General features: G+C 42.6%; 1 protein-coding gene across 1 annotated transcript in view; it reads right to left on the minus strand.

Moving 5' to 3' along the window:
- The window catches only part of IBTK (inhibitor of Bruton tyrosine kinase), a 72,850-nt gene that overhangs the window by 60,904 nt on the left and 876 nt on the right, over positions 1–11,070 (minus strand). Inside the window, exons 2-6 of the mRNA XM_018569573.1 lie at positions 8,017–8,673; positions 6,983–7,079; positions 4,733–4,857; positions 3,309–3,419; positions 366–536 (exon numbers count right to left, since the gene is read on the minus strand). Of these exons, the coding sequence (XP_018425075.1) occupies positions 366–536; positions 3,309–3,419; positions 4,733–4,857; positions 6,983–7,079; positions 8,017–8,337 (825 nt within the window). The 5' untranslated portion in view covers positions 8,338–8,673. The remainder of the gene's footprint in view (positions 1–365; positions 537–3,308; positions 3,420–4,732; positions 4,858–6,982; positions 7,080–8,016; positions 8,674–11,070) is intronic.

Genomic DNA, 11,070 nt, shown 5'->3' on the forward strand with positions numbered 1-11,070 from the left:
AATGAAATCAAATAAAACACTAGTATTACCCCAGGTACACTCAAAAATGCCTTTTATGTTTTTTACTGAATACATAACTAAACTCCTTGGTGTTCAGCATTAAAGTGGATGTAAACTATAACAATGAACTTGCTTATTTGTTCCCTTTTTGGCCCGTTAAATATGCCATTGAAAACGTTTTTGATATTTGTTTGATGAGTGCAAAAAAAAATCTGCTGACCCTGAAATCTGTTAACCCAAGGCTTACCTTATTGCCTTATTGGCATTATCACACTGCTGTTACTGTTCGACGCACTGTTACTATCATGGCACACCACATGGTAAGCAATTGATCAAATCAATGCCTACAAAAGAAGTACTCATACCTGTCTAGGAATATTACAGCTTGAAGGGGGAGGTAATATGCCTAGTTGATGAAAAGTGTTTAAGCCAAATGTGTACACAAATCCATCCTCTGTCAATACTACGGTATGGTCCTTGGCAGCAGCCACCTGACTACAAGGGTGACCAGTCAGACCTTCCACCAATCTTGGTACCTTGAAAGAAAAAAAAAAAAATATACAAAAGGAGTGTTAATTATATACAAGAAGAATAAAGAGACATGGCCTCTATGAGTTCAGCTTGTATTGCTTGAGTAAGCCAAGGTTATCCTTTGAACTGGAAACAGTTGTAAAGGCCCATTACATAGGAACGTAAAAGCAGAGCACTTGATATTAAAGCCCTAATCAGGCTTCTGTAAAATTTAATCCAAAACAGTTTTGGGGGTTTTGGATAGAGTAAGGGAGGGTTATAACAACCTGTCAGCTTTTTGCCATCTGTGCCCCATTTGGGAGATATCACTTCACTGTTTGATAGCCACAATAAGAAATGAGAGAAAATCCCTCCAACGTGAGGAAATCCCTGGTGTTCAGAATGGTCACCAGAACTAGTGTCCCCACCGGAAAATTTCCCATCAAATCTTGTTCTAGAGACAACACAAAATTTGGAATTTTCTTTCACTTTCAGGGTTTGTTCACACCATAGGGCAGTGTGTTCCGGTCAGAATCGGACCGAAACGCACTGCCCGCATTGCAGCCGGCTCACTTTTTTGCAAGCAGTATTTTGATCACACCGGACCGCACTGCAGACACAGTATGCCTTGCGATCCCGTGCGAGCGATCGCATTGCGCCCGCAGGGCGTGGCTATGGTGCCATTCACTTCAATGGCCTGCCACTCCCCCTCGAGCCTGGCAAAAAGGTGAGCCGTCCTCAATGCGGGAAGTGCGTTCCGGTCTGATTCTGACCGGAACGCACTGCCCTATGGTGTGAACGAACCCTTAGTGATAATGGTAACCAGAACAGATAATAAGGGAGAATCTCACTAATGGACACAGACAGCAATAAAAACTTGATAGATGTTCTAATCCCTCTTCACTCTATCCAAAACTAAAAAAAAAACGGCTTCAGTTGCACTTTAAACTACATATAAAAACTTTTAAAGTAAAATTGTCCAAAAAACATTACAGTTTCCCTACATGTAGGAAAGAAAGTAGATATTTATAGATAATTGCCGGTCTTTTTATTATTTGCATACCTTTTTTTTTTCCTTTTCCTCCCCAGTTTTCTCATGGTGGCCCTTTTTACTAAGGGCAGATTAATCCATATGCCTTTATTTCCTGGAGCTCTGGCACATGTGACTAAGACATGTGACCATGAACATCATCTGAGGGGGGGGGAGGGGGAAATGCCTTTCCCTGACATCTTGTGAGATTTTGCAGTTTACAGATGAGGTTTCCCAGCAATGCACTGCTGATGTAACCTTCCCAGGATGCATCTCTTAGGCATGTGCTACATCACTAACGCCCAAGAGGATCAGGAAGTGGAAAAAAAACAAATTGTATGTAAAAGGAAAATACATCTTTTAACTAATGAGTGTAAGATGATTTCATATCAGCATGCAGAGCTGAATGCTGATGTGATTTTAGTGAAAGGGGCTAAAGGTCCACTTTAAGGACTAGTAAGCTGCAATATATTTAATATTTGCATTTGGGTTTAACCCCTGAATTTAGCGAGCGTTACCTTTACACCACATCAATAGCATAGTAAAATATAGCTTGTAAAGAGATCAATGTCTCAGAACACCAACATATACAAGCTGCAACAATATGACCTCTACCACATTATATGTTTCACCATCTGAGACCATAACATACTAGGCCTGCTAATACACAGATCATATAAAAAAAAATAGACTGTAATATAAACTGTATTGGGAAAATATTTAAATTGCCATCCTTTATTAAAGTGATATTAAATCCTAATTCATTTTTTGCTAATTGAGATGCTGAACATAGGACTTATATTGTGTGCTGCTTTTTATGAACTTCTTTATTCCCGTCTCCTCATTTCACCAGTATCACCCCATCTCTGGCCTTGATTTCTAGTGTAAGGGTGGCTCCTTGCTCCTATGGAGTTTCCTCGGAGTTCCCATACGTGCTCGCAGATGGTATACCGGCTGGCGCTGCCTTGACCGTACATGCACAGGCAGCCTAGAGGAATAGCAATGAAGTGTTGGTGGTGCAAGCGCACATGCGTGACGGCTAAAGAAATTATGGGACATCTAGTCCCGAGGAGGGAATCACAGCGCACTCTCCAAACAGGAAGCTCCTGGAAGCTGCACAGAGGAAACTGGAGGCTGCACCATTCACATGAAGTAAATGTGAGTGTTTATGGCCATTCTATGAAAGAATCATTCATTGGAAAGTGATTAATAGGGCAAGCAGAATGTATCTGAAGAAGAAAAACTAAAGCTTTAGTGCTACTTTATTATATATCAATCTCCTCCCCAAAGATTTTTCCTGAAAGTTGTCCTTTGAAAAAAAAAAAGTAGAACATATTATGAAGACCGAGAATAAAAGCTAAAATACTGTCAAGTTTAAACAGAAACAGTTGGAAGCAGTTTTCAGCGATTAATAGGTAATTGTGATTTAATGTATAAAAGAGAAAGATAGATAGAAAGAGAAAGAAGAGGAGACTGGTTCAAGTGATATACAAATGATGGCTTAGACAATCCTAGCTTGTTTCATATTGTCACCCTTCTTTCCCCCCATTCTACACGTTAAATTTGATGCCTACATGGCGGTGCCTCAGATTTCCCAAGACTTCATGACGGAGAACATGATGTTGCGTTCTTCTTTCAAAAACTCAAATGCTCCGAGTAATCCTTAAGGAAAAAATCTCTTTCATCCTTCTAAATGATCAATGATCTTCACAGCTTTTCCTATTACAACCATTATTAGGTCCTGATGGAGTTACATATGCAAACATACCAGACATGTGAGTTCATCGCCGTGACCAAGCCGACCACCCTGACCATGGCCACAAGTGTAAAGCTGCCCTTTCTGAGACAGGAAGACTGAGTGAAACTTGCAAAGTACCATCTAGAAAAAAAATGAAAAACAGCTGTTATTCTGGATTCATGGTAACCTGTATTACATTACTCCGCTGGTTTGACCGATTGTAATTTATTCCACGTTATATTTCTGAATTAATAAATCATTAGGAATTACAAAATTACAAAGCTGAGGACTGTAACCTCAAACAAAACTACATTTATACCAGCCTTTCATTTCTACATTAAGTCTTTAATGAAAGGCCAGCTCTGTCCAGAACTAAAATGTCACATTTTCCAGGTTATCACTTGGGGACTCCAGCAGTGATGTGTTACCACTAGAATACCCAAATCCACCCAACTTTTGTGGGCAATCCAAAGAAAAACCCAGCAGCAATAGAAGAACACTCTACAGCAGAGGTCTATAGCAGGTGTCACTAAATGGCGGACCGTGTTTGCCGAGCTATGCTGGGTTATGGCTGGCTAACAGTGGATACACTGGCTGCTTCCACTGACAGCCATAAGCCCCTCTGCTTCAGTCACTGGCTGCTAGGACTGCTAGCTTCCTAGCAACCAATGACATCAGGTAGGGTCGGCTGCTACAACTACAAGTGATCTGGGCGGGTTTACAGCCACCTAGATCACTTCTAGTAGCCATGATGGTGCTGCCTGCCCTTATATCTGTGCACCCCCCTTGTTAGCCCCTTTATGATAGCAACATTTAAGTGAAATTTTTTTTTTTTTTTTTAAAGGTGATAAAAAAAAAGTAACAAATAATCAAAAATAAATTAAAACCAACCCTGCCGTGAACACGTGCACGTAAGGCACGCATGTGCATGTAAAAAAGGGGGTGGGTGCTCACATCAAGCAAAAAAAACAAATAGTGTGATGCGCCTAGATGGGCACATCCGCACTGTGCCTGGGAACACACACCAGCAGCTGTGCAATGCAGCTGTTGCTGAGGATGCAGTCTATATGGGCACGGCACGAACGTGAACTGCGTGACCATTTGGTCTGGAACGCAACTCGGACTTCGGCTCAATAAAATGACATTCACTGGATCTCCTTGAAATGTAATTCACTACCCCTGGTCTATAGGAAGCACTCTCTACATATAAACATAGGGGCTTTAAAGGCACCAAATTATAATACATATATCACTTAAAAACATTCCATTTGTTGAATCGACAGATCATACAAACAACGCTTTTTGCCTCCCTGTCAGTAGTGGTGGCTAAAAATAAGTAACGGCAAAGGTGTCCCCAGGGGTGTCTGCGCTGGAGACTTCTTTCAAGTCAGAAATGCAGATTAAAAGTGAAAAATAACCGATTGCTTGAATTTAATGTTAATAATCAATGATACCTGTTTGATATATATGCCTGAGCGAGGAAACATGTCCACTACTTCTGGGTGATGTTTACTTTGTTGGCTTCCATGGCCCAAAGTGAAATTAATATTATTTCCCCACGTGAAAACTTCAGTGGGATCTAGGAAAGAAAAAACATTTTAGCATTAGGTATGGCAAAATTATATTATTCCGGTGTCACGGAGTCAATTTAATTGTAAAGCCATTACAGTAGTATTACATTTTCAATTTTTTTTTTCAATATTAAATCCAGGATCAAACAAATATACATTGCCCAGAAAAGTATTTCCTTAAATTTTCGGCCAAGCTCTTTGTTATTATGTTCCTAAACAGCTGGCTCCAACTCTCTCAGATCCAATTTCCTGAACTTCCTGTCCAATACGAGGTCACAAAGGACAGAGCAGGTTCCAGAAACTGTCCATCTACTAGCTTGGAGAAGGAAGGATGGAAGAGTGTCTTGCCTTGTTACTAACACACACACACAAAGGTGGCTCCATAGGAACCTGCAAGGGAAATGAGCCACCCAAAAACATGATAGCAGGGACAGTGCTCAGAAAGCAGCTGATTATGCAGTAAAATAAAACTTTTAGACATCAAGGAGAAGCATTCATTGTAAGTGATTTCATCACCATTTAAAAGAGCTTAAAAACCTTTTGACTTTAATATAACTTTAAAAATGTCATCCAGACCTGCTACTTGAATGGAATACCAGATGTATTAAACAGGTTTCTGGGCTTTACAATATGCATGATTTTTTTTCTAAGCAAAAATCACATGGTGGTTGAGGGCTTGTTCACACCAAGTGCAGACCAGATCTGCATGTGTTTCTGTACACGCAGTGCAGTGGGTTGTGCCGCGTTTTTTATGCGTTCCGGGTCGTTTTTGGTTAGAATGGGCTTTAAGTGCGTTTTTAAAGCATTTGCATGCGTTCCAGAGCAGGTAAAATAGGGCTTGCTGCAGTTTTTTTACATGCTCTGGAACTGAACGCTGCAGTGTGAACTAGAGCCCAAAATACCATTGGAATACATTGGACGCAGTTTTCATCCGGTCTGTAACTGCTCTGCTCCTGGAACGAGCTTGGTGTGAACAAGGCCTCATAGTTAGAATTTTGTTAGTTCACATAGGAGGCAAGAAAGTTTCCCAGTCTGCACCTTTATTTATCCTCATCACTACAGTAAAAAACAAACAAACGTCAATTAGACTTCACCAACCATGAACATAAAAATGTTATAATAGAATTCTAATGCCGCTTAGCTCGACTTTGAAGCAAAAGGATCAATAGGAAAGTGATACAACACGCATTTGCAATCTTCATGCCTTTTTTAAGAATGTTTTCCTTTACATACAACTAATCCTAGTACCGTATATGCCGGCGTATAAGACTGGTTTTTATACCCAAAAACACTGCCCGAAAATCGGGAGTCGTCTTATACGCCGGGTATACTGTATGTAGCTGAAGGACGGAACCCGGAAGATGGAGGACGCTGCAGGGATCTAGACTGTAATCCCGGGGTTACCACTTATGGTACTGAAAATTAACCCCGAGCCACACTCGGGAATACCGCCATGGATGTTAGTGGGTGCATTTAAACATTATTTTGGGCTATACTCGTCTTATACGACGAGTATAGCCCAAAACCTATATTTTAACACAAAAAGTAGGGGGTCGTCTTATACGCCGGCAAATACGGTACCCAAAATGTTACTATCCGCCTTCCCCTGTAAGCAATGCAGAAGTCAGGTTTTTCGGTATGCACCACAAGTGTTAGGGAACATGTTGACTAGAGAGGAAAGTAGAATAACCAGAATGATAACCTCAACAGTATGCTGCTGCTCTTCCAGTGTCCAATCAGCACAATGTGGGTGTGTTTGGACACAGTATTCTTGCCCAAGCTGTACTGCTGTTAGGATTCTGGCTGCACTATCTGGCAAGAGAACCTGGCTATACTAAGAACAGGTGGAACGGCATAACAATATGGCTTATGAGGGGATGCATGTAAAGAGGGTTCCTCTATTAGCAATGGGTAGATAAATGATTTACTCTGCAGAAGTAATACTACCCTCTTCAGGCACGTAATAAATACCAAGTGTGGGTCGTAGATTAAAAAATAGAAAAATCTAGAAAACCAAGTATTTATATGTAATGCTATTTTCTATACTTTCTTACCATAAGTTGATAACACCTGACACTATGTCGGTGCTGACTAGTCTCCGAGGAAGAACAAAAAAAAAAGTGATACACCTACCGCTGCTCTGAAAAACAACATGGGAAGGACGGTCTTTCATTACAAGATCCAAGGGAGAAAATCCATCTTTATCCTGAACGTGCAGATTACTCCCAAGCTGGAAGTAGACAAAACATCAGATGAAGTGACAATTCACACCATGTTATCCACCACAGAATACTAAAGGCTGTCAGATCCATATGTCCCTTTTCTGAAATGAGGCTCCAATCCAGAGCAGCCCGAATCCCAGAAGTAACTATAGTCCAAAGATGATATGCTTGCCCTAAAAGTAGCACCTCTCCCAAGATTAATGATGACAGCCCTAGACTGGAGCGTCAGCTGATCCAGTTTAGAAAGATTAGGACAAGTTCCCTATAAATATAATAGGTCCCTTGTATAAAGAATTGTCTAGCCATTGCCATCAACACTCTCATTCCATGTTTTCGGACGGAACGCTAAAAGCAACACCGAAAGGAAATGTAATAACATGAGGTCCAATTTAATAATACAAATGGTATCATTTGTATAGCCGGCTGCCCGGCCAATCAGGAAGTCGGCCAATGACCTGCCCCCGAGCTTCCCGAGTAAGAAGCTGGCTCGATGCTGATTGGCTGGGAAGCTGGCTTCCTGGCCAATGAACATCAAGCCAGCCAAAAAGCCGGTTCAATGCTGATTGGCTGGGAAGCCGGCTTCCCGGCCAATCAGCATCGAGCTGGCAAAAAACTGTATGTTTAAAGTAGGGATGCACCGATAACGTTTTTTTCATATGAAGTACAGGTACCGATATTCATCTTTCGGTAATCACCGAGACCGAGTACCAATAACAGTACTTCCGCTACCATGGAGCCTGCTTCCCGAGCAATCAGAAAGCTGGGCGGTGTGCCATTATCCGCCGCTCGGCTTCTTGATTGCCCGGAAAGCCGGCTCCATGCTAGCGGAAGTACTGAAAGATAGATATCGGTATTCGTACTTGATACCGAAAAAACACTATCGGTGCGCCCCTGCTTTAAACACAGATGTGAATGGAGACTAACGGTTTATGAGAACTACATTACCTTTAAGAGAGAAAATGCACAATGAATATGCCCATAAAAGATACTTCTGTGGAATGCTGTCCACCCAGATTCTTTGTCTTTCACCGACAAGTCCACCCCTTTTGACGCCAACCAATCCAGCACTTCTTTCTTTCCACAGGACGCGGCAATGTGAAGAGCGTTGCGCCCATAATCATCCTTTAATGTAGTGGCATTGCAGCAGTAGGAGGAGAGGAAAGCCTTAATTTGCTGCTCACTTCCCCGGGTCACTACCGAGATCACATCCAAAGCATGCTGCAGAGAGCGGCACCGTGTCGTACATTCTGGCCATACCAAATCCATTTTTGGGGGGAGGGGGGAAAAACTACTTAAATATTAGCAGATTCCAAAAGCACAGATCAGCCACACAACAGAAAAACAAACATTGTCTCCTTCATTTGTGAGTGTCAAAACTCCTTTGGCACTATATTATTAATAATAAATATTTGTACAAATGTAAACCAGCCAATGCTGTCCTTAACGTCTATACAAAAATAGAACTATGTGCTACAGTCCTCTGTTTTTAAGTTCCTGCCATGAGTCCAACGCAGAGAGGAGGCAGCTAGGTCAGAGGGAGGGGAGCTCCCCCCGCTCTGAAGACGTTTCTTCTTCTTAAAATTCCATGATTGCAAAGTGGCCCTAAAGAGACAAAAGAATATATATATTTTAAATGTATTAAGGATAATAAGCAAAAACAATGAAAATGCTAAGCAGGTTTCAGAATGTACACTTAAAGGATAAGTACACTTTAAGGCAAAGTATACATATTAATTTGGCTCCTTGAAGCTGACCTAACCGAGCTCTCGGAAACATGAACAGGGGAAGGGTGGGATCGGTTAGGATTAGGGATGCACCAAAATTTCGGCCATAAATGGTACTATAGGCAAAATGGCGATAGTACAAAGACAGATGAAAATGCAGTGCATTCGTAGCTTCTCTACTCCCTGCTGGTCGCTGGCTGCAAGCTTCGCTCTGTGTCCCCTCAGATTCCCGCTGTTCTCCCCCACTTGTATCGGCAGAGGCAGCGGGGACTGGAGGGGTCACAGAGCTGATCCAGCTGCTGACACCCAGCAGGGAGGAGAAAAGCTGCCAGGAGGCCGAGCGGGGCGGTGCGGGAGGAGAGCTCGGCTTTTGTGACAGCCGGAGCAGTCAGGATGGAAAACGGAGCACAATACTGATCACTGACAATGAGTGTTTGTAAATAACTGAGGACATAGTAAGCTTACTATATTCCCAGTTATGAATGAGCAGGTAAGTGTTACACATCACTTCCTATTCATTTATGAATGGGGACATAGTAAATATTTACGATCCGCTCACTTTATGAATGAACAGGAGGCGGCTCAGTACAGAGACTTCCTGTCCATTCATGACTGGCCTGATAGTAAATTTACTATCTCCAGACTGAATGAACAGGAAGCCTCTGTACTGAAAGCTTCCTGTTCATTGAGTGCTGAGGCTGCAGAAAAAGAGATTATGAACTCAATCTATGGGGCCCTATCCCACTTGGGAAAACGGTTGTGGCAAGGAGAGGGAGACTTGCAGCTCTGGATGTCAACAAACAGAGCAGCAGCCCTTGGATCCCAATAAGTACGGATCTGTGGAGGGGGAGGAAGTTGAGGGGAACTGGGGGTGCAAAGAAGAACACTTATTCTTTAAAGTGCACTTACCCTTTAAAAGAAAAAGAGGCAGGCAAAAATAAAAACACTTTTTTCAAACAGGTATAATAATCATTATAAAATAATAAATATTTTCCGTTCACAGCTGGTCCTTTACAGATCTGTGTCCCCTGTGCAAAATACTTGGCTTACAGTGAAGTTAGAGTCTCTCATCTTAGTTTATATGTGTAGGGCAGGGATGACCAAACTCCGGCCCTCCAGCTGTGGTGAAACTACAAATCCCATGAAGCATCTCTCTCCGGGAGTCATGTCTGTGGCTGTGAGAATCTTGCAAAGCCTCATGGGATTCGTAGTTCCACCACAGCTGGAGGGACGCAGTTTGGCCATCCCAGGTGTAGGGAGTCTCGACTCTAATTCCTAATATAGCTTTGATGGCAACCTGACCATTCATGTCAGCATAATCATATACTCATACTACCCCCTGACCCCACAGGACTACCCTCCACCCCCTGACCCCATATGACTACCACTAGCTAGCCCATAAAAAGCATCACCAGAGCAACCCTGCGTTCGTCTTTACTCCTCACTCCAGACCACCTAACTCTGGAAGGCCCTCCCTGTAGTATTTATACAGGCATTTTTATGCACGTTTGGGCTTGAGCGTTTTTTTTTTTTAATAAAAAAAACGAATGGAATGCTAGTTACTAGCCAAGAAAACGTGTTTTTTTTTTTTAAACTCTCCCTTTGAAGTTTATTGGAGCCTAAACACAAATCTGACCCAAAAGAAGGGTATTTATTATTATTATTTTTAGCCAATGGCAAGCTAGTTACTAGGCAAGAAAACACAGGAAAACCGTGGTCCAGTGGTCACCTGGAGAGGATACAATAATAAATCCTTGACAGGGACTCCAATCCCTCACCACTCTCTATTGGTTATACATACATGTTATACATAATTCACGGCTCCTGTGTGGCCCTAGGGAGGCTTCACATGTATTTCAGACATCCCCTACAGGGAGCAATCTGTCATGGTGACCATTGTCTAAAAGTAATGGGAAATCCAACATTTTAAAGTTGTCACCAATGATGAACGTGTCCGCAAAGGGGAATTCTGCGTGTATGCATTTCCTCTTCTTTCCTGTTGTACCTCCAGGACAGGAAGTGAAATCTCTCCAAAGGGACACATAACCTGGCAGGGGTTTAACCACCTCCGGGCCGGCCGTAGTAAAAAAACGGCCGGCCCGAGCTCTCTAGATCTGAGCGGGCGTCTTTAGACGTCCGCTCAGACACGCACCCCGAGCGGCGCGCGCGAGCGGGAAATGGCCGAAATTTAAAAACAGGCAGCGATGCCTGTCACCATACAAGCGATCCGCCGGCTGTAGAGCCGGCGGATCGCGTGTATGGGGTGCCGATCAGT

This window comes from Nanorana parkeri, unplaced genomic scaffold (genome assembly GCF_000935625.1).
Source record: "Nanorana parkeri isolate BGI_ZX_2015 unplaced genomic scaffold, ASM93562v1 scaffold1360, whole genome shotgun sequence".
In the NCBI taxonomy this organism is placed as follows: Eukaryota; Metazoa; Chordata; class Amphibia; order Anura; family Dicroglossidae; genus Nanorana; species Nanorana parkeri.